Raw genomic sequence first — 23,913 nt, forward strand, 5'->3', positions numbered from 1 at the left:
ATTTTAAAATTTTTTTGCATACGTTGCGAAAGGAGCATTATTGGAGCCCTTACTGGTTTGGGTCTGACAGAAAGGGCGTAAGAGAGATACTGCAGTGGATTCAAAACTGCAGGGAGGTCTGGAACGATCAGGAGGGCACTTATCTTTAATAACTAACTTTCAAAGTGTAAGAACACTCATTGTGTTGAAGACAGCCATGCAGTCTTCCCCTGCCCTCTCAGGAGTAACTTTACATAATGATTGGGGAACGATTATGAGATAATATTTCTTGCAAATCAATTGTATTAAATACATGTTTTTAAATTGCATAGTATTCACATGTATTTTTGCAAATAACGTCTGGGATGGGCAAATAAGCTTCTATTATTTCTTTTTACATGTGGGCACCAAAAACATGATTTAAATAGCTTTCATAATAGATTAACATCTTTTAGCTACAGTTTAAATCTTTAGGTTATCAAGATAATGGTGGAAGTGCAGTATTGATAAAAACAGCATTGTAATAATCATCACAAAGATCTGCACAGTTCCTCTCTCCTTTTTCTGTTGGTGTTCCTAAAATGCATTTGGTAAGAGTGGAACACTGAAGTTTGTCAAACTCATTAGTCTTTGTTTCACATTTTGACATTAGTGTGAGAGCCCTTCCTTTTTCCTTTTTTTTGTTTTTAGGTAAAATAATTATAGATATAAGAGGAAAAAATAGGCCATTGCTGATGCTGTAAAATGAAATTTGCTCTTTTTTTCATCAAATTATTCTGAATCTTTATGGTGATTATTCTTGCCTTTAGCTGAATAACCACTTGAGTAAATGAGTTAGGTTTTCAATCTTCTTATGTCAAGCAATATTTAAAAGTTTAAAATATGCTTCCATATGCTTTCCATAAATTAAGCTGTGAATATGTAAACTAAGAAGTTTTAAAGCTGGGGTTCATGTTTGTTAAGCTCATTTACTCCTTCTTAGGGCTGGAGTAGAGGTGCTGTTTAATGAATTGAGAATCCCTGAAGAGGAATTTTCGTTCGGCAGATCAAAGATATTCATCCGCAACCCAAGAACAGTAAGTGAAAAATGCCTTCTGCAAAACCAAGCCCTCTCTCTTGAGGACACCCTGCTGTAAGGTGCATCATTCACTACCTGGTTCCTACAGATTTTTCTACATGCAGTGCTTTGATATATTGATGTGAATGTAGCATTAAAAAAGCACTTTTTAATGTTAGACCCATTAAAATCAATGTGAATCAAGATTCTACAATAGCTGTCAGCCTTTATTTAATATAATTTCAGAGCATTGACTTGTGACAGTGTATCTGCCACAAATCTTGTTGGTATATCTGCCTATAGCTCTGGAGATGAATAAAACAACATGTGTCTGAGGGGGGACCTCAGTAAAAAAGTGATTTCTCTTACAAGAGCTGTGCTTATGGGTTTTTTCCCTTGTCTCTTCTTTCCTGCTGTTTTTCTTCCAATGTCAAACAAAACCCTAAAAACCCCCACACCCAGCTCTTCAAACTAGAAGACCTGAGGAAGCAGCGTTTGGAGGACTTGGCTACTCTGATTGAAAAGATTTACAGAGGCTGGAAGTGCCGTACCCGCTTCTTGTTAATGAAAAGAAGCCAGATTGTGATTGCTTCCTGGTACAGGAGATACGCAGTAAGATACCATCCTTAATACATAGGGGGTTCTCTTCATTGTTTAATACATATAACCTTCATAGGATATTCTTCCTCAATATGTACTGAGAGCTATTGAAAGAATTCAATTTTATGCTAATATTTAAGTACCAATAGCGGGAATAAAGAAAATTTAGTTTCTATAGACCACTATTAAGTGCTTACACTGTGTTTGTTCTTAAATAATTGAAAAGCTCACCAGAGTCCTTTTGCTCTGGGAAAACAGGATTCTGTGGCTCAGCTGGGAAGAGTCTTTTTCATTCAGCTTAAATGCTGTGCTTCCCAGCACTTCCGGTGCTTTCAAAACATGTGGTTAATGTGTAAAAAATGTTCAGTAATATACATGTGCAGTTCTGTGGAATTCAGTCATTCCTAAGCCTTTTTGTGTTTTTGCCTTATTTGGAACATTTGCCTTTGACTCAAGAATGCTGCCTGGGAGGAGGCAGCATATAATTTTAATTATAACTCCTAAGACTTGTAATTCAGTGTCATTATTGATACAGTCAGTCCTAAAGCAGTTTCAGATCTATCTGTGGACTGGGTGTTCGGTGCCACGAACTGAACAGCATGGTTCTATGATTCTTTGGCAGTTAGGAAATGATACTGACTTACGAGATAAAAAAGATTTATTTGTTTCTAAAACCATTCTTGAACTTCTCAGCTGTGTTTTGTTACTGCTAGAGAATAGCAAAAGCGTATCAGAAACCTTGATAAAATATGGAAAGAAAGTCTTCTTAAACTGCAAGTTGCAGAGTTGACAAATCCCTGTTTTTCAGTTGACAAGCACTTCTGTTTGTCCTCTTGAAAGCCATCAGTGTTTGGTTCACTTCTCTTGGATAATTAGAGGGAAGTATAGATGATTTGGAAAAAGTATGACTGAAGCATGCTTTTTTACTGTAAAAACTCTTCTCTCTGAACTTGTGTGATGGAAAGCCCTGTTCCTACAAACAGCATCATTACACAACTGCGTTGTGCCCATGTGGCTTCATTATGATCTCATGCAACCTTAATGAATTTAGAATGGACTTAATGCAGCTCGATTGGCACAACTTTAAATATAAGGAAATGAAAACAAATACATGGCCAAGAACTGCTGATTTTTTAACTGTGAACCTTTACTGGATCACTGGTGAAACATGGCAGCAGTTGGTTTATTGGTGATGATAGAGATGTTTTCTCAGCCTCTTCATGTGGATGGAAGGCACCATTCTCCTAACCCAACATGACTGGTAGGCACAGTGCTTTGGAAGGTTTCATGGGAAGTCCCTGGAATGAATAAAGCTTTTTTGAGCAACTCCTTGTGCTGGAGGCTTGACTCAAGGATCTGCAGACATTTGTCTGTCTGTTGCCTTGCAAGACACGGGTGGCAGCTGTGGCATGAGGGTGGCCCAGAGGGGACCCTCTCCAGCTTGCTTACAGAGATGTTCACTGTCACTGAGTGGGCTGAGTGTCAAGTCTAAAAGCCCTGTTGCAAAGTCTGTCAATTTAGTATTATACTAAATGTTAGGCTACTGGAGAACTGAGTTTTAGAACTGAAAATGCTCAGCTGTCCAGGAATTTTATAGTTCAACCTAGCATGCTTAAATAATACTCCAGCATCTCATTCTGGAATCCATGGTTTTGGTTTTTTTCCTCTTCCTGAGTTATCATCAGCACTTGGTATAATAAAAGGAAATTTTATTTTTTGGGTAATAGGAACAGCTTGTCTTATGAAAAGGTGGTAAAAAGCTTAGCCAACAAACCTGAGCATTTGGGACAGTTTGTGTGCTACTCTGGTGGTGGGCAAGACAAATAAAGCTCTTACTGTTAGCATTTAATCTGCATTTGTGCTGCTGACCATGAACTTAGTGTTTCTGTAAACAGGGTGACATTGTCCATGCAGCATTGTTGATGTGCTTTGTTTCCCCTCGAGTTGAACACTGAACGTAAACTCTGATGTGCTCAGTCAAAAATTGTTCACTTTTTACATTTAGTGCTTGTCTCCTCAAGCATATTGTCAAATGTTAGCAATGAAAGGTCTATTATGCAGTGTTTAACAGATGTAATAGTCTGTTCTAAGCATCACATACTTATTTCCAACAGCAACAAAAAAGATACCAGAAGATAAAGAGTTCGGCTATTACAGTGCAGTCGTACATCAGAGGGTGGAAGGTGAGTTTCCTGCTACTCCAGCTGTCTCTGTACGGTGGGGTGAGGAGCAGGTCAGAAAACACATCCCAAATGCACTGAGCCTCCTCCCCTTCATACCTTCTCTTCATGGAGCTGTGGCTGTGCCACAGCCGTTGTTAAACACTCATGTTTGCTGTGAGAAGAGGTGAGTTCAGGGTATCTGCATGTGCTGCCCGCACTATAAATCCCTGCAAACCCTGCAAGTGGAATGCTGGGACCACACTAAACTATTGGGTTATCCTTGAGGCATCTTCTGCCAGGGAATTTTGGAGGTAGGAGGCCTCTTAACATGGACTGGAGTGTAAATGAGTGAGGGTGGTGATTAGAGCAGACCTAATCAGGCAGGCCAACTGCTCCAGAGCAGGATGCTCTGGAGCTCTGCCAGTGGGCTTAGGAAGACTGTAGTGCTGGACTGATTTGGAAGCAACAAGTTGTGGTTGGCAATTATTTTATGCTTAACAGCATTCTCAAAGAATGAATCAAATTGAAAGCAGGATAAATAAAGAGTTTGGGTTGCCTGGGCAATTTGTTACTTGGGTTAAGTCTCCAGTTCTCCTCTGTCTGCTAAGTGGAGGAGTGAAAGTGTACTTGGGTTGAGAAAGTAGTTTATTGCTGTTGGCTTGTACTCTGCCTCAATTTGCCACAACTCCGCTTCTTCTCTGAGAGGTTTGTACTTTGTGAAGGGATAATCATGCATCCTAGTAGATATTTAAGGAGTGATGCTTTATTAAGAGGTAAAAATGAGGTTGACAGCTCACATGAGAGCAGCCATGATGCTTAAAGCAACTACTGCTGTCCATCTTCAGAAAAAATAACCCTGGGCTCCTCTGTTTCCTTATTAACCTTTCTTCACCCTACTAAAGGTGGATTTCCCCTCTAGTTAGGGAAGAGAGAACTGCCTTTAGTTCTGGAGTCAGTTCCCTTTCTGTCAGACAGGGAGGGAAGGGGCTGCAGTTAGGAGCTATTGGTGTAAATAGCCCTCTCCTGCCCAGGCAGCTTTAAAATTTGCCAGCAAAAGGTAACATAATTTGACTTTGCTGTTTCTCTGGATTTTTACTTTGTCTTTATTATTTTGTTTAAATGGGTTAAAAACATCCTTTCAGCCTAACTACTGATGTGCTGTCTTTTCCCATGAGTGTTATTTGAAGAAAACTGGGTTAAAAGCATCATCTAGAGTTATGGTTTTCTGTTTGCCATTGGAGAACAAGCTCTTTTGCAGTAGCATTACCGTGCATGAAAGCCTGATACGACAGCAGCCTTTAGTATGACCTAAAGCCAGGCAATTTACTTGTGATTTATTCTTTATTGCACTCTAAATGGATTAGACATTTACTGTATGGAGAAAAAATACTGTTGCCATTGTGCACACAGACATATAGATATCTCAGGTAATGCAGCAAATCTGGGAGAAAACCGAACATTGAACAAAGATCACCTGACCTGCCAGTCCCAAACTCTTGCAGCACAGAATCCTCCCTGGAACAGCAAATGTTAGGCTGGGCAGCACTTGTGAATGTCTTTGCTTTGCTTGGGGATTTGGAGGCAGTGTGTTTTGGTTTTGCCTAGATTTACAAGTTGCAGTGCCCTATTTCAAAAGCCATTAAAAGTTAGTTAGTAAAAAATAACGTTTTAAATTGTTTACAGGCTCGGAAACTTCTTCGGGAACTCAAGCATCTGAAGCGTTGTAATGAGGCTGCCACAGTAATTGCTGCTTATTGGCATGGTACCCAGGTAAGGAATGGCAACAAATTGTGCACTTGTGTGTCCCTACATGGAATGAAGAAGGTCCTTCAGGATAGTTATCTGGGAATAGTGTCAATGGCTTACACTGCTTTTACTGCCTAAACTGGTTTTTTGGTTTCTCTTTGCTGCTAACCTGTCATAGCTGGTACAATCTGGGAAGCAGGGACACGCTTTAATATTTGCCTTTTGTAGTGACTGGTTACTTCCTTTCTTTCTTGCACCAAGGGGAACTTGCAGTAACCTTTTCTTTCCTAAGCTTTTCTATATCCCGTTTTCAAATGCATCACAGGCACGAAGGGAACTGAGACGACTGAAAGACGAGGCTAGAAATAAACATGCTATTGCTGTTATTTGGGCTTTCTGGCTTGGATATAAGGTACTTCATGCACATATCACATGCCCCCTTCCATTACCCAACAATACCAACATTTAATCACTAGTTCATAGTAAGAATTAATGACTAATACAATTCACTCTTAAATAATAGAGCATGATCATCGATTCCTTCCATTTCCATTCATGCCACACCTAATAAATCTGATAGCATTGTTTATGCCAGTTTTTTGTAGAGTAGGAAATTCTTTGCATGGCAACCAAGTACAGATTTGCACTAACAAGCCATTAGACTAGATTAAAAAGGACTAGACTGTAGTATTCTCAAATTAGGAAATGCATTTAACTACATGTAAATATGCAAAGCATGTTTTGTGGGGGGGAGACAAGGTTGGGGTTTTTTGTTGTGTTCCTCCCCACGCCCCCAACAAGTGCTTTCAGTGACACTGTGTTAGTGATCCAGCTGAGATTTTCACCACATATTATATAATCTGTATCCTGGACAGTCATCATCTACAAGTTCAAACCAACACTATTAAGTTTTATTAAATTCTAGTTATGATTGGTTTAATTGATTCTCTGCCTATGATTTGAACCAGTAAAAAAATTTCAATAAGTACAAGTAAAGCACAAATTTATGAGCTGATCTTTTAGCAGAAAATGATGTTAGTTTGCAATTCTAAACTTACAGCCCTAGAAAAATCCCAGGAATTCCAGCATCAGCTGTTTGTTTTCAGAAGCAAAGTCCCACTGAAAGATTCTTGCTAATCCCCAGCCTGTAGTTGTGGGTTATGTGAACATTTGAAATGCTGTTCACTAGAGGCCAAAAATATATTGGTTTCAATTAATAAATTCCTAATTTAGTTGAAAACCATAAATACATTAGATTTAAAACATTTTTCAGTTGTTATTTATGTTGGGGGTGTGTTGTTAGAACACCTTGCCAACTGGATGGAGAAATGTGCTCAAATTACATCTGGAGTATAATGCTGTGTTTGACCTTTGCTATTTTGATATAAATCTATTAGATTTCTAGCAAAATGGCAGCCCTGGGAATTCACACAAACACATACAGAATTTTCTTCATGCTAGAGAGTTTTTGGAACTTTTCAGTTCTAGCTTGATATTTAGGTAACTTATAATATGTATATAATATATAATTTGACAGACACACTGTTTCCTCATTTGTTTAAGCACAATACATTGAGAATTTATTTTATTTTTAATCAGAGTTCCTTTCACCAAAAAATTGCTCAATACTTCAGAAGAAATATTTGTTTTCCTAGTTTTAAGATAAGCCTTAGAATTAAAAGATATATCCAGTGGATGCAATAGTGTTAACTATGTTAAAGCTCCTCATTTAAATATTTAGTAGATTTGGATAATTTTTAACATGGTTTAGTAGTTATTTTTATCAACTGGCTCACAGGAATTTAGTGAAAAATTGTCTCCTTATTCCTTAAATAGAAATAATCTAAATATAATAATATATATGTATATAAAGATAATCTAAATTGAATTAGGATTAGAAAAATAATTACAGTCTCTGATAAGAGAGACAACTTTTTATTGGTGTGATCTTTTATCTTTTCCTGGGGGAACAGTTAGAACAAAAGATTTTAAAAGTTACCATCAGAAGTCTCTTGCTTTACCAAAAAACCCACAAACAAATAAAAAAATAAAATAAGAGTGAGCCTCAAGTACTCAGTTTCCTTCCTTTTCACAAGATAGACAAATACTTAGCTTTGCATAGTTCTTGCTTTTACATTGCTGTGCAGTAGGAGCTTTTCTGCCTGGCAGATGAGTGGAAACATAATGTTTGAGTCTACATCCACTGCACATTAACCTTTCCATCTGCACCAGAAGAGCGTGACTGGCACAGGCTGGAACTGCTGCTGCACAAGTCTGATAACTTACAACTTGACAAGGGCAGATACAGGGCTAGAGCTGCTCTGACTGAGCCTATAATACTGGAACTGTTCCTTGACTGTTGTCATCAGATAACTGAATAAAAATGTGCTGGTATCTCCTAAAATGCGACATTCTGTTAAGTTGCCCACACATGCCTCAAATTGCTTTCCTGAAATGGAATGATTGATGAAAAGTAGGAAGGTGCCTACCTCTTTGTACATGAGGAATGCACTAGGTTTGATGGCTCTGCCCCTTAATTCCACACAGACATCATTTACCAGGCTGGAGAATTTTTTTTTTTTTAATACATAAAGATCAAAATAAAAAATAACCTTCAGAATAAAAGCCCTCGTTACAGTGCTGGAAAGTCACCATGACACGTAGTTTCAGAGCTGATTCTGTCCTGCCCAGGCACTTGCTAGTGGAAGAAGTGAGTAGATAGTGAGATTTTACTAAGTCTTGATTTTCATACACATCGTTTTGATCACGAAACTGCAGGGAAAGCTCTCCCATTAGGATCAAGTTATGAGATGTATGCACAGAAGAGAGGAGGAGGAAAGGCTGACAGTGAATAACAGGGCTGACAAAATTCCCACCTATACTTGCCACTTCAGCAGCAGTGGAGGCTTTCTCGACCTTCTCTGTGGCTTCACACCAACTCACATGGGCATGTTGGGTGTCAAAGGTCAAGCGCTGCTGCTCCATCCCTTTCCCTCCTGGTTGTAAACCTGTTTGGTTTGGGAGAGGCATCTCCTGGTCGTTGTGCTGTCTGCATCGGGCTGTCTCTTTTGTTCACTCTCTGAACCCTTTAGGCTCGGAGGGAGTTGAAACGCTTGAAGGAGGAGGCTAGGCGTAAGCATGCTGTGGCAGTCATTTGGGCTTACTGGCTTGGACTGAAGGTACTTTCTCCAACACTCCCATCTGTCAACATGAACTCAATGAAGCGTGGCACACTACTTACTAACACGTAATAAACAAGCAGTTGTGTGGGCTCACTAGAAGGGGTGGGTTTTTTCTACATTGTTTAACTTTGTCATGGACTTGGCTGAAAAAGTCGTAAGCTGAAAGTGCCTCACAGCAACATTTAGGCATCGAGGCTTTTTTTTATCATATCAGGAATTGCAGCTTTCAAGAGACAGACAAAAGTCAGATTAAAGGGACTCTATTACAGTTGTTGACTTAAAAAAACTGACCTACCTTGGCAAAGGTCCTACCTGGAAAGATTACAAGGATGTATTTTCTGGTTATGACTTCTGCTTGTTTGAACGGGAAGTAGGGTGGAAGCGTCTGACTCTCACTGCTGCTCACAGTAGACCCCTGATCCCAGTGTCGAGGAGGGCATGGTGTAAAGCCAATGGTCATGTCCTGTTGCATCCAGAAGCCTTTTTAGGGCCTGGCATTGCACACAGCTACCTGTGGCTTGTGACAGCCATGAATTCCTAGAGAAATTGAATGTGGAAAAGTGTTTTGTTTTCCGTCCCTTGCTTTCAAGGACTGGTTGGCAAAAGAAAACACATCTGTAATCTGGAAAAAAGTAGTTCTGCTCTGTAAATAGACTATGAAAATGGCATCTTCAGATGTTTCAGGTCTGTGCCCAACTGATTTACATAACACAGTTTTACAGATGCAGTCCCGAAGAACTGTGGAAATCCGAATCTGTTTGGTTTGGCTGGGGGTGACTTCTGCTATTAGGGCTATTGTAGACTACAGAGGTATGAAAGGAACAATTCACTCAGTAATGCGGAGTAAAGTTCAGCTCTCATATTCTTGTACTTAGCCTGACAGTGATGAAATGGGAAAAATAGTTAGAAAACATATATAATACGTGTTCATCTGTGTTTAAAAAGTCCATTTCAATACATACATGGAAACCAGAGCTGGAAAATACAAAGGAGCCATTTTAAGAAGTCATTCTGCAGATCAGAATCGTGCTTTGGGTACTACTGCCAAAGTAGGTCTGTTTTTATGATTTTAAAACAAGGATATGTCCCTCCTGAAAACTCGGAGGCCGTTTTATATCAAACAGTGGCATTTAAATGCAAACTGATAACTCCAAAACCTTTAGGGTGCATTACAGCAGGAATGCATCTCTGCGGTCTGTGGCGTGGTTTTCGGTGAGTTTGTTAAATAGCATAAGCAACATTTCCAATTTCCATCTCACCTGAAATACACAGATTTTTCTGAATAAGACCATAGTCTGTCATTCCAATACATCACTGTTACCACAGGTAGTTTGAAGGCAAAGTGTTCTCACCTGTGACATGCAAGGCTGAAGAATTGAAATCAGTACAATCAATCAAGATTAAACCATTAAGTTGTGAGGATTTTGTTACTTGTTGGTTTTATTTGATTATATGCCGAGTAGATTTTAATAGCATTTGTGCTACTTTCCAGATTTAGGCTTTTCTGGAGCAGCTTGCATTTCTCAGTGCTTGCTTGGCAGCTTCCCTGCAGCACCAATAGGATGTCTATTAGTCCCTTTCTTCCAAATTAATTTGCCCACCTTGCAGCTCGCAAAGAATAATATAAAGCAAGATCATTAGGGAGAGTCTATGAGAACATGGTCAGATTTGGGATGACTGTGGTTGGAGTGGCTTTGAGTGTGTTAATTACCATCCCTGAATAATTAATAAAGGATGTACTCTAATTATAGAGCACTAAGCCTTGCAGAAAATGAGTGAATAAGAACTTGAATATTTTTTTCTTATAAAGTGAGGAGGAAAAAATTATGTGCTGAATTTGCATAGAATGATGACAGCTGAATGCTGCCAGTTTTGTTGATGCATCTTAATGTGTGATTAAGCAAAACTTGTTTACTTGTGGGGTGTTTTTAGTCCCCAAATGGTGACAGATTCTTGCTTTCCGAATGCTGGTTTATCTCAAAATGCATGAGTCACTATGAGGCAGAAGGGGGTGCCAGGGTAAATTTTTTTCTGTAAGTTGGTGGGGATTTTATTCTTTGGGTTTCCCTTTATATTCTGGTTACACAGAAGCCAGCAACACACAGTGAGTTAGCTAAAACCACTAAATTTTGCTCTGGGGTGAATTATGCAAAGCCACGATGTTTTCCCTGGGTTTTGCCCAAAACCCATAACAGGTGTGTTGCAGGCTGTGCCAGAGTTTGCAAAAAAAGTTGGGGGATGTTTTGGCTGACTTGAGGTGAGCCTGGGTGTCACATAAAACTGCAAACCAGTTGGGCTTTCTCTGGTTGCCTTTTCTGAATTTTGATTTATGCTGATTAACATTGATAGAAAAGGCAAAACAAATACCCTGAAACTTGCACTTCTAAGGACATATTAAAAATTAATATCACCAGCAAAAATTGTTTCGATGATCACTTTTTTGATTTTTTTTTAAAATTGTACTGGTTTTTAAATAAATTTTGGGAGCAAATATCAAGTTTGCTGACATTAAGCAATCTTTGTGTTGATTTTCTGCTCTTACCAAGCACCAAAATATTATTTTTCTTTTGGAATGAAGACTGCTTGTGTGAAAAGAGTTTTTTCATGCAGAAGTGTGCTCTGAAAAAAAAATTTCCCTTTCTATTATAGAAAACTCTGCGTATTAAGAATTTTAATGCAGAAAAATCTGAATATTTCTCCAGTTAAGTCTGTAATTAACATCAAATCAGAGTTACTTCAGACACAAGAAAATTGTATCATCACTGGTGATGCTTCACTTTTTCCAGTCCAGCTTTATGCAAAAGCTTATTGAAAATAGATTCATGCTGTGAATTTGACAATATTTGAATAATTTGGCTTTTTGGAGGGAAGTATTTCAAATTCCTTGTCAAGTTTGCAAATAATTGCACTCAGGTCAGCTGAGGTATCTTTCAGACATCTTGGTCCATGGTCTGTTTCACATAGTTTTAACTGTGACCAGGTGATGTTCCTTTTTCAGGGAACTCTTTGCATGTACATATGCTTGTTTTAATGTTTTCTACCACAGAGCTTTTTAAAAGAATACCTGTGCAAACAAATACTTTATTTTTATTAATTTTGAGGGTTTGTTTAACTTTCCAGGTCCGTAGAGAATACAGGAAATTCTTCAGAGCCAATGCTGGAAGAAAAATTTATGAATTTACTCTTCAGAGAATTGTATGTATATATCTGTACAAAGCACACGTACATTTTCTGTGTTTTAAGTTTTTATTTTCTATCAAATGCAACAACTGTGTTATGGCCTTGATAGTCTTTGTAGGGAAATGTCCAAGATAAGCACATGGAAAAGTCACAAATTAATATTCTGATATTGTAAAGAAAGGATAGTGATAGTGTTTGGTGGTGTAGGAATGGTATGAAGTATTTGCCACACTTCTGTGATATCTAAGTCTGCATTTTGCAATATATGGCTTTTAAAATCCATATTCTGGCTTATGAGAGCTGAGAGTTGCAGTTTGGTAACTGTGCTTTTTAATCACAGAGCAGCTGCTTTTCCTTGCGTACTGTAATAACTCTGATATTTGAACATTAATAAAACATCTTGCTTCAATTTTATCACAGATGCAAAAATACTTCTTGGAAATGAAGAATAAGATGCCTTCTTTATCACCAATAGATAAAACCTGGCCCGCAAGGCCTTACCTTTTCTTGGATTCAACTCACAGAGAACTTAAGAGGATTTTCCATTTGTGGAGGGTAGGACACATTCTGGTCCAGTCTGTGCAGAACTTCTTCCCATGATTCTCAACAGTTTTGTTCACAAAGGGTCTATTTTTAGGATGTATTTCCTTCAATTCCAGCCAGGATAATTTTATTTCTTTGGAAGGAGTATGTTTTTTGGTCATTGCCTTTGGCTTGCAAGGGATATAACTATCCTGGCTACTCCTTTCTGGGGCTAGGGAGAAAGGTTTGCTTCCTGCCATCCGCCTGTTAATTAATAGCTTGTAATACTTGTGTCCATGGCCAGGACTTAGACCAATGTTGGAAGTGCTGGGTGGAATTTTTTACTTATGAGCTGTGGTTAGCTGAAATTTGTTTTGGATCTTTGGACAGAGAGAACAGCGAGAATCTGTACAAATGCTGATGGGACTGTTTTACTGATCTTGTGGGCTGTGTTTTCTGTGAATTGTCAAGGAACAGTTTTTCTTTCTGAGCCTGCAAAACTCACCCTCTCAGCTATGGTTTTTTTTCTTTCTCTCTGCCTATACAAACTTCCAAAACCGTGGAACTGTATGTATGTTTCTGTGAAGCTTTTTAGCACAGTCTTCCAATAACTGGTACCTCATAGATTAAGCTCGTGTTCAAGTGCAACATGCTTACATGAGATGTCCTATATATTGTTTCTGGTGTAATTCAGAAGTATCTAGAATGGGTGAGGAGAAAACCTCCTCTCCTGTTTATTACAGTGGCATGTAGGATGGAGCTGAGTCACTTCAGAAGCATACAAAGAATGTGCATCTTGAGCAATGAGCAAACAGTAGTCTGTGGTGCTGTGAGATTGGGAAAGATAATTTTATGGTTTGTTTAATATATCCTGTTTTGTAGTGTAAAAAGTACAGAGATCAGTTCACAGATCAGCAGAAGCTTATATATGAAGAAAAACTGGAAGCAAGTGAACTTTTCAAGGACAAGAAGGCTTTATATCCAGCCAGGTAATGACTGATTCTGCTGCCTTTAGTGTACAAGAAATTCTATATCCTTCCGTAGATTTGGGAAACTAAGTAAGATTTTGCATTTTACCTTAAGCAGGAAAGTGTATTTTCCTTGTTTGACAACATCCCTCCATCATTTGACTTTATCATCCTGAAAACTGACCTCAGTTAGAAGCAAACTTAGCTGTTGTTACAGCCACTAATCCTGTGATACCAAGAACTTCAGTCCAGAATCCATGGTGGTTTGTTGTTCCGACCCCCCATGACCCGTTCATGTTGTAAAAGTTTGGGGAACTTGCAGAAGGGAACAACTCTCACCCTTTCCCCTTGTTTCCATCAGGCTGTTTCCTGCCATGATAAAGGCAGAGTGAGCTGGGAGGCTGTAAGTGACAATGTCACTCCCTCCCAGATGAGCTTTGCTGGGGAGCTCTCCTGTGTTCAAAGTCAGCACATTTCACCATCACGCTTTAAGGTGAAGACTGGGTAATTTAACACTTCGATACACTGGTGCATATCTTTTTGCAAGGATACTTTAAAAAAAGTTCTATTTCCATTTTAGATTCTGTTTTCTTTTTTTTTTTTAAATCATGTGAAATCTCTTCCAATGAGTTTTTTGGTTTCTCAGATTATTGAGTTCTTTCAAACTGACAAGTTCTTGTCATTGCTATCTACAGAGCTAGCATTACTCAAGAAAGTACAGTAATATCTGATTTTATTTAAGGAATGCACTTCTTTTGGTATGCAATAAAACTGACAAAAGAGAGATATGATGTCCTTGAAATAAGTTGGCTTACACTTTTTAAGTGAATATGAGCTTATAAATTGTATTTTTTCTTGAAAACAAACATCTTGTCCATCTCAAGAGAGTTTTCTTGTAGAAGCTGAAATTTGAGCTGAGCAGGAGCAATTAAAATGAGAAGCAAGCTTCGACACAGGGAGAAATGGGAATCTGCAAGAGTTTATGAGAACAGTTCCATGCATGGACAAGCTCTGCTTGTTGTTTGTGTGTTTCCTTGGGTTTATTTTGTGTAATTTTTTTTTTATTGAGACATTTCCTGTTTTCCTGTAATGGGCTCAGTGTATGTTTCTCTTTTTTTTCCCTTCAGTAGATCACTTATTTAATGGCTATATATGCTAGCTTGTGGTTTGTTCCTTATTTGCTTTGGGATGTCTTTTTATGCTGCTGGGAAAAGAGAAAGATGGATTTTAATCCTTTGGATTTTCCTAGGAACAAGCAGGTTGTTTTAGGTTTTAGTCAGTATGGATCTGATCAGCAGAGAGCTCATTGGGAAGGAAGGAATTCTATTTATATCCCTGGTTTGGTACTTTTTACACCAAGGCTGAACAATGAAATAATATACATCAGAATATATTTATGTTATTTATATTTATATTTGTGTTTATGTTTATATTTATATCTAAAACTCATATATATATGTGAGTAGTTTTTTATCCAAGACATTCTTGAATAGTATACGTGATAGAGGAACTGTTGATTCATTTCAGTTTTAGTTGTAACTTGTCATCATTTGATCAGGGATGAAGTCCACAGGGAATCTACTGTTTTGATGAATATGATTTCATAATGCTAATTAATAAAAACCAAAAAACCCCGAAGCTCCAAGATGGTGGAAAGTTGGAATGCTTTCCCCACCCTGCATTAATTTAGAAACATTTCCATCTCTTTTTGTCTGGTATTCAGAGCTGATTAGCCCCTACTGTTGTTTTGTTGTTTTTTTTTTTTTTTAATAGGCCTAAGGGTAGAGAAAATTACTGTATAAAATTTCTGATTAATTAGTATGATAATGGCTCATAGGATGTGGCTAATTTTCTGTGTATAGTATAATTATTTAAGAAGAGAGAGGGACTTCTGGGTACTAAAATTCCAGTACCCTTCCTCTTCTTTCCCGTTTATCTGTGTGCCAGATTGCAATTGCAAAGGCAATGCTGTTCCACATACTGTACTGGTTTCTCTTGGGCTCCAGTCTTGGCAGGGCTTTGCTTGAATACTTTGACTGTAGTTAAATCAAAGTGATTATTTAAAGTGACTTCCAAACAAAGCAAGCAGCGACTGTATTCACCAATTCTTGACCTGTAGTGAAGCCCTTACTTTAACACCCTAAGGTGTATAAAGGTGGGGAGATTTGCAAGTGGAGCAGATCTTGACAAAGAGCTGCTCCATGCTTCACAAACAACAGCAGATCTTGAAGGCAAGTTCATGTCTGTCACTGAAGTCCTGCCTGTCAGTATCAATACTCTGTCAGTCCTACTGAGGTTTTATTTTCTGTTTTCACAGGGACTCTTACTGGGTGATTTTAAATCATAGTTGGCTGCATATGCAAGGATGTCCATGTGCCTGATATCCAAAGAAATTTGGCCCATTTAATTGGAAAATGCTTCCAGAGCAAGAAAAAACCCTATTCTGTCTTTGGTGTTAACTTTCTCTTCATTCACCATCACTGGGCTGTTAGTGTGTATAAGATTCTGTATCTAATACACATGCCATTTCTTACCCCTCCTCCTTTCTCCCTTCCCCTGGGATGATGTGCTGGGGGTTACATCCACACAACTTTGCAGCAATTCCCATGTTATTTTCTGCTGGCACACTCTGCCTGCTTGGCACAGATTAATGCTGGCACCAGCATGCTGAGTGAACAGGTACAAAAGGTGGGCATTGAGAGTAGAGGTTTCTGGCTTGTTAAGACTATTCCCTCACTAAAAGTGAAGCAGCAAGTAGCTTCCCCTGGAAGAGGGTGTGTCAAAGCTTGAGGAAGTTTCTGGCTGTATAGCCAGAAATGTATTGAAAATTATATTTGGGGCATCTCCTCATGGAGCCTGTGATGGTGTCACGTTTGCTTCTTCCCCGAGATTCATATTTAACTCGTGTTTCCTTTGCCTTTCTTTTGGGCAGTGTTGGGCAGCCATTCCAAGGGGCTTACTTGGAGATCAGTGAGAACCCCAAGTACAAAAAACTCACAGATGCCGTGGATGAAAAGATCATTATTGCAGAAGTTGTGAATAAGATCAATAGAGCCAATGGGAAGGTAATCAAATGGATTTGATTTATCCAGAAGGGTAGATAATTTTTGTTATAATATAAATACATTGAAAGTGAGACTCGTAATAGTCTGAGGATTTTTTAAAATAATGTGTATTTTTAAGGGTGCAGGACTGGAAATGTTGGTTTTCTGTAATTTGGTGATTTTAAAAACCTCTTTTAAACTTGCATAAAGATTACTAAAATACTGTTTCGTAGTTTCCAGTGACTTTAAAAAAAAAAAAAAAATCGTATCTCATCAACTGGTAACAGACTGTATTGTGTCACAACTAAATGTGGTCTCTGTACTCAGCTAAGGTCTTCTATTTGCCAATTAAAGAAAATAAACATTTAGAGAATATTGTTCTTATTCAAGTATTTAGAAAACTTAACTTTTTCAAAGTCCACGCTGTCAGTCAAGCTTCTGATTATCACATTTTATTATCTCTTAAAATTATGAGTGGTATACTCTACTAGCTTTGCCTGTCTTCCAAAGCTCTTTGGAATGAAGAGTAGTATAATTTGTATAGAGTTGTATAATTTGAATAGAATTGTTAAATATGGTGGGTACTTTTTTATTCGGCCAACACAGAACACATTTTGCATTTAAATTGTACTTATTAAAACAGGAAGTATTATTCTACCTTAGTAAATTTAATTGCATTCACCATATCTGTCTAAATATTAGAAGTAGTAGATCTCAACTTCTCAGATGTAGATGTCATTTATACATTTGTAGGAGTGAAATTAGGTTGCCTGTTGTTGATGCCAAGTTAATTTTCTGGTTTAGAAGAAACTAATTAAATGAAGACAGTATCTTTCCTGTACTTGAATAGGCTACAGCTCTCAAGATGAAAAAAAAAAAAAATTAATGAACTATGGTTCTATGTGCTTAATGCAGCTACTTCTTAATTCTAATAAAGATTTTGTTATTTAAAAGTTTACAGGAGAAAAAGCTGTATGTTAATTAAGTTCTCATTTCTCTTTCTTACTATTTTCTAAGACAAATTTAGCAACACACATTTCATGCTTTAAAAATCTTTGTCTTTTGAAAATATGGATGCTTATCCTCCTAAAGGGTAATTCCAATAGATAAAGGGAGGAGAACATAATTCTGAAAAATATTTATATGATTTGTGTTGTTCTGCATCATAGTTTTGGTGAATAATGGTCAATATAGAGACTTAGTGTGTGATGATTTTCCTGGAGATTTAAAGAGCATGAAAAATTAGGTTATCCCGATTTGCATAGTTTCAGAGTTTCGCTTTCTGAATTTTACAGCTGTAAGCTAGTAATTAAAGGAACTGTTTATACCTAAGCATATGTGCCAAAATGAGCTAAGCTTCTCAATCTATAATTAGACACATAAATAAATTTGACCTGATTTTAACTGATCTGCAGCTTTTACTGAACATCAGATGTTCACGTGTGCTAATGTGGGCCAAGCTTTTTAACTCTGTGAACTCCTTGGAGTCTTAGTAGGTGCTCAATGAAAACCAGTTCTCTCCTCATGTAGACAATGTTCTGCATTTTTGCATTTTCACAGGCTGCATCCAGGATTTTCTTATTAACCAAAAATAATGTTCTTCTTGCGGACCAAAAATCTGGGACTATCAAGTCAGAGGTTCCATTGGGAGATGTTACCAAGGTGTCCATGAGCTCCCAAAATGATGGATTCTTTGCAGTGCACCTCAAGGAGGTTGGTTACCACTCCGTCACACCACGACGACTGTTTTACATGCAGTGATGTAAAACCTGTTTGTTAATTAGTTTGTAGCATTAAATCATAGGGGTTAGCTCGTAGGCTTAGAAATTTATTGAACTTTGCCATAGCTGAAAAAACTTTGATTTAAAGCTACTGAAGCCAAATGAGAACAGTTATTACATTATGAACGATCACTTAACTGTGAAAATCAGGCTTCATTCTTCACTTCAGCCCCTTCAGGATCAGAGTTTTCCACTTGTAATATGGTTCAGGTACTTTGTGCCAGTGTTTTCCTTACATATACTGGTAGAATATTTCTCTCTTTATGGGATGCCAAGAAGTCCAGGTTGAGGCACAGTTAATTTGTTACTCCGTTCTAAAGAACTTAGCTCAGTGCTATATTTGCCTCACTGCACTGTAACCATTGCTCTGCTAAAATCATTAAGCTGGCATCTGTATTCTAGCCTAAATGGATTTGAAGACTGTTATATACAGTGTCTTTTCATACCCGCTGCCATCATCCTCAGCCTGGTGTTGGTAATTTGCTTTTGTTCCTTTCTGCACGTACTGGAAGCTTGCTGTGGTGTATCCACACGAGGGAGACAGAAACACTACAGTTTTGTAGGACAAATGAAGATGACGCTCCTTTAGGGCCAGAAGGGATTTTTTTTACCTTTCTCAACTGGTTTGTAGATTATTTGGGAGCAAATGGCTTTTTGATCCTATACACTGCACTGCATTCCCTGTTTAATTTGCAGGACAAAAGATTGTTGTTTCCTTAAACTGGGAAGAGAAGACTCCTTGTAAATCCTCCTGCTTGGCTGCCATTTAATCGTACTTAAGGTTTTGGTAGTCCTAACTACTTTCTTTCCTGTTTCAGGGCTCAGAAGCTGCCAGTAAAGGAGATTTCCTGCTCAGCAGCAATCACCTTATTGAAATGGCCACTAAACTTTACCGCACTACTCTCAGCCAAACCAAACAGAAGCTCAACATCGAGATATCTGATGAGTATGTTTCTTGTTTGTTTAAGAGTACATTTGCTTCAATGCAGCATGCTAAAAAGTCAAGTATCTAGTGTCAGAATAACAAAACACTGTTGTGTAGCTAATACTTCTTTTCTCTTGACAGAATACTTGTAAAGAAGGATCCAATTTTCAATGTGTGCTCATTATAGTATTCATTTTGGCTTTTATGTCCCTGAAAGTCATTACAGAAAATGTGCTTTTGTTAAAGTAGTTTCAAATAGGGCTGTGAAGCAGAACTGCTGCTGTAGAAATAATCAAGAGTTACTACATTTAAGAGAATGGCTTTGCATGTGACTAAAAAGTTCACCAATTTCTATGAGATATTTATAGATTAGAGTGGTGGGCAAGTTCTCCTGAAAACAACCAAAACCAGAATACAACCCCCAAGTTGTGCCAAGTTCTCCTGAAAACAACCAAAACCAGAATACAACCCCCCCCCCCTCCCCAGTTCAATGTAAGTTTATTAAGCTCTACTTTCTCTCTTGTGAAGCTGAAACAACCTATTGGTTTTTTTTTGTTTTTTCATTGTTTAAAAGCTTTGTGTGATAAAAAGTTTGCATCTCAAAATAGTATTTCTTTCTGCTTGGTACAGTTTCATATTTTGGCCTTAAGTAAGAACTGCCCTTGTAGTGTTTTTAGCTATGGAATAAAGGTGTTTGTGTGTGTGTGTGTGAACTCCTAAAGTTTGCTGAGTAAGAGTCCCTCACTTAGTCCACCATTGTCATGCACTCCTTTTGTTCTGTGAAGTGACCCCTCTTTTCAGCAGTGTTGATTTGGTGGGTTTATTCATTTTGAATAAAGAAGAAAATTTGGAACCCTTTAACAATAGTGAAGTAAATTTCCTGTAGGCAAAAATGGAACCTTTTTATCTGGCTGCACCACACTGCGTGTGTTCTAGAGTCATGGTAGCGGGTACAGTTTGTATCTGTTCAGATTTGAGGATTTATTAAAAGGCTAATTTTGCTCTTTCCTTGAAAAGAAAATCTGCCATTTTCCTTTTTTCTGTTACCAGGTATCATTTAATTTGCTCAAGGGTGTGTTTTTTAGTCTCTAAGAGTGTGGCTATTCCCAGTAAGCTTCTAGTTTAAGGGGAGCTACACAGGAATAAACTACTAAAGCAAAGTTTAAGCATGCATTGCACTAGTCTGGAGTGCCTGCTTGCCTTAGGTCTGGAAAACAGCCTGCTTTCAGGGAGTCTTTCTTGCTTTTTGGGATGTGGTTTTTGTTTCTTCTCTTGCAGATTAAAAACATTCATGTATATATTGCTATTGAGTTTATCCAGACCGAGTAATTTTAAGCTGTGCAGGGTCCTATCTCTGTTGATGGTGAAGCAGGAGTCTCTTCTCCTAGAGTTTAATCTAGAGTTTAGACACAAGTGCAACTAGGAATTAAGAGGAAAATGTGGCCTTATTTTGATTATCCTGCTTTTTGGGAAGAGAGCTGATATAAGAATGCTGTTGATGCAGGGGTATGTTTAGGAAGAGACACACCGTTCACATGTATAATATTGGAACAGTGGGTGTAGGAGAATGCAGCTCTGGTGATGAGACAATGGCTGTAGGAGCTGCTCACGTTTTTGGGGTGCCTGCATGGCTGGGAGTACTGAGCAAGCTCTGAGTGTCTGGGCTGTGCAGCAGGAAAGCAGGACCGAAGGGCAGCTCAGCGCAGCAGAGGCCACTTCCTCCCCTGAGCTCTGCCGTCAGCTTGATTTGTGGTTTCCGGCTGCAGAGCAAATTCTTTGAAGTTTTTGGCCTCTGCTGGAGGACTTTTTAAGGATGCTAAAAGGGAAAATCGGCTGTATTACAAAGGACTTTTTAGGTCAGCAACCACTGCATGTGAGCCAAGAGGCAGCGCTGCCTTGCTTATTGCTTTTAATTTCTCTATCCAGATCAGTGAGAGGTTTGAGGCTCCACAAGGAGCCTAGCCTGTTGGTTTTTTGTGTTTTGGGTTTTTTTAGGCAATTCTCTATATTCAGTGAAATTTCCCTTCCAGTAAAAAGTGAAGAGTCAAATCCAGATTAATTTACCCGGGACTGTAGAAAATGTCTAAATTTGGAGATTGCTGGGCAGGAAGTGAATTCTCCCAGTTGCCGAGCAGGGGCCTATAAAGGCCAACTGAGGATTAGACGTATGAGAGGTGCTAAAATACCAGATGTACTAAATTACATGTAAACCAGAAGAAAAGCACTCCCAATGTTGCTATAGAAGTATTGACCTTCCTTCCATGAAAACAGAGAAGTCCCTTTGGCTGACAGTGAAGTAGTTGGAAATAGTCTTCGCTGCGTTTCTGGTACATTAGAAATTCTGTTTCAAACTGCTTTTTTTTCTAAAGGAATATCAAACTAACTTCTTGTAAAATGTCCACAGTTATAGGCAAAAAGCAATACTTAAGAGATACTACCTGAAGGATATTCTAGCCATTCCATAACCTATGGCTTTTTTAATTTATTCCCCAACTCTTTATTATTAATACAGAGCTGAAAATGACATCTTTTGGAGTGATGCTTAGAACCAACAGGAAAAGACTTCTGCTCCTCCTGTGTCTTTTTTTTTTTTTCTGCCCTTAACTAAAATTTTTACTATTCCCTCTCTTAGGTTCCTGGTCCAGTTCAAACAAGAAAAAGTGTGTGTGAAGTTCATACAAGGCAGCCAGAAAAACGGCAACATCCCAACTTGCAAGCGAAAAAACAATCGGCTTCTTGAAGTGGCTGTCCCTTAACTTGCAGCTGGTGACTCTCCCTTTCATGGACTTGTTTCTTTGTAATAGTGCAATTTTAGTTGTTTGGTTTTGCTATTTTTATCCCTTTCTGGAGCTGTTGATGGCTAATAGCTTTAGAAACCCTTGGCAAAACATTTGATCGATCGACTTTGAAATCTTTTTGTCCATGCCAGAGTTTTAACCCTCGAATCGCAGATTTTTATCCAGTGAGGCATTTTTACCAGCTGGCACATATCTGTCATACAACAAATCATTCTCTTTGTTTAGCAGCCATATTTTAGTGCAGCATATCATAAACCCACATATTAATGATGAAGTACTCGTATTCCTTAGTGTAGAGATCCGCTTAACCGGAATTACACATGGCCTTGATGCTGAGTGGCCATTTGTGCCCGGTGTCCTTTTATCCCAACCTGTCCAGAGGGCTGACAGAGGCTCCTCAGGTCCCACCCCTGTGCAGACCAGTGGAGCAGAGGCTGATACAACAACTCCTGTAGCTCACACTAGGACATATGTAACTCAACCTTGCCATCAATGCAGCATAGAAACATCTAATCCTGCAAAATAGGAGGAATAGATGATTACACAAGCAGCTACACGCATCATTTTATAGAAAAACATGCAGAAATTTTGAAACAGCATTTTTAATTAGGTCAGATGTTTTTAATGACTTTATAAAGTAGAAATCAGCAGAATTAAAGAAGCTTTTTCTTTTTTTCACAAAAGCTATAAAGTTCAAGGCATATTTTCTGTTCTGCTTTTTTTCTTTTAAATTATCAGTTAAGATTAGAGCCTGAAAAATGCAATAGTATTCATAACACAAGTAAATGCGAGTTATTTAAACAGCTAGTTATCAAGTGAAAGGTTTGAGCCTTTCTTTTAAATATTGGCATGTACAATGTGCAATAAAACATACGTGACATTTTGTGAGAATTATTTATAATACACTTTTGTGTGGAAGAGAGAGGATTGGTGCAGACTGCATAGACAATGTAAGGGTTAAAATAGATCTGTTTTGTTAATTTGCAGTTTTTAGAGTGTACACTACAGTTGTCAATTTGGGAAGAATACTTAGAAAAAGAAAAAATCCTTAATTTGGGGGTCTGTATATAAATTGGTATTATGGTAATAAAACTGTTCTAATTCTGTGCTGTTTGGTACTCCTATGTTATAACCATATTTTTGTACTCCAAACTATTTTATATAACTCGTGTGCCTGATGTAAATGCGTGCACAGAAAATACAATCAAGAGCCGCATTATAAATCTTCAGTGTAACTGATTGCACTTAATCTTTTATAAGCCACAAGCATTAGCTGAAATCCTTGAGAGGAGAGATGCTTTGCCAGAAGGAAGGAACTGCTCATGTGAAGGGTTTGTGGGATGTGACTGTGATTTGTTGATGCGAGGACAGCGGAGAAAGTGCGTTGTATTTTTGCAGTCTGATATAGGACAGATTAAGGCCCTGGCTATCTGATGTGCAGTGCTGGAAGTCTGAGCATAAATAAAAGAAAGATAAAGAAAAGTTCAGAGTCTCCTTCCTGTCCCGGTGGGGATGTGATGCTCACGGCTGTGAAGGCTCCTCTGGGTAGTTCAATGTTAAAACAGTGTTCACTGCAATAGGTGTTCAAGTGCTAGTGGTTATTAGTCCAAACAATACAACTGGTTTGGGTTACACCACACTCTGCTTTGGGATTAAATGGTTTTTCTATGATTTGGACACAATTGTTTTTACAGGCTGCTTCGATGTTGCTGCTAAAAGTCCATACATGTGACCTTGAAAGGTGGGACTAATCCGAAGATCTATTTCCCAAACTGACACAAAGGTGCCTCTTCCTCATAATTGTAGTTCAAACCCTTCTTCAAATAAATGAGTCCAGTTAATAGTTTACTAAAATTTAAATAATTTTACATGTATTGTAATTATAGATGCTTGTGAAGGAAATTTTAGGATAGATTTATGATGCAAAATTATGATACTTGAAAGGAATTGTTCCATTGCCTTAAGAAGA

At 38.2% G+C, this 23,913-nt stretch overlaps 1 protein-coding gene across 6 annotated transcripts in view; it reads left to right on the forward strand.

Moving 5' to 3' along the window:
- The window catches only part of MYO1B (myosin IB), a 108,678-nt gene extending 85,252 nt beyond the window's left edge, over nucleotides 1–23,426 (forward strand). For 2 of the 6 annotated variants that reach the window (XM_069022003.1, XM_069022002.1), the window contains exons 19-31: nucleotides 962–1,055; nucleotides 1,499–1,648; nucleotides 3,751–3,819; nucleotides 5,482–5,568; nucleotides 5,870–5,956; nucleotides 8,637–8,723; nucleotides 11,847–11,921; nucleotides 12,327–12,461; nucleotides 13,311–13,417; nucleotides 16,329–16,461; nucleotides 18,001–18,153; nucleotides 19,040–19,167; nucleotides 21,779–23,426. In XM_069022003.1, coding sequence (XP_068878104.1) covers nucleotides 962–1,055; nucleotides 1,499–1,648; nucleotides 3,751–3,819; nucleotides 5,482–5,568; nucleotides 5,870–5,956; nucleotides 8,637–8,723; nucleotides 11,847–11,921; nucleotides 12,327–12,461; nucleotides 13,311–13,417; nucleotides 16,329–16,461; nucleotides 18,001–18,153; nucleotides 19,040–19,167; nucleotides 21,779–21,902 — 1,429 coding nt within the window. In that variant the 3' untranslated portion in view covers nucleotides 21,903–23,426. The remainder of the gene's footprint in view (nucleotides 1–961; nucleotides 1,056–1,498; nucleotides 1,649–3,750; nucleotides 3,820–5,481; nucleotides 5,569–5,869; nucleotides 5,957–8,636; nucleotides 8,724–11,846; nucleotides 11,922–12,326; nucleotides 12,462–13,310; nucleotides 13,418–16,328; nucleotides 16,462–18,000; nucleotides 18,154–19,039; nucleotides 19,168–21,778) is intronic. The other 4 variants (XM_069022005.1, XM_069022004.1, XM_069022006.1 and 1 more) reach the window with 4 other exon arrangements.
- The last annotated feature ends 487 nt before the right edge of the window (nucleotides 23,427–23,913 follow it).

This window comes from Aphelocoma coerulescens, chromosome 7, assembly GCF_041296385.1.
Source record: "Aphelocoma coerulescens isolate FSJ_1873_10779 chromosome 7, UR_Acoe_1.0, whole genome shotgun sequence".
Taxonomy (NCBI): domain Eukaryota; kingdom Metazoa; phylum Chordata; class Aves; order Passeriformes; family Corvidae; genus Aphelocoma; species Aphelocoma coerulescens.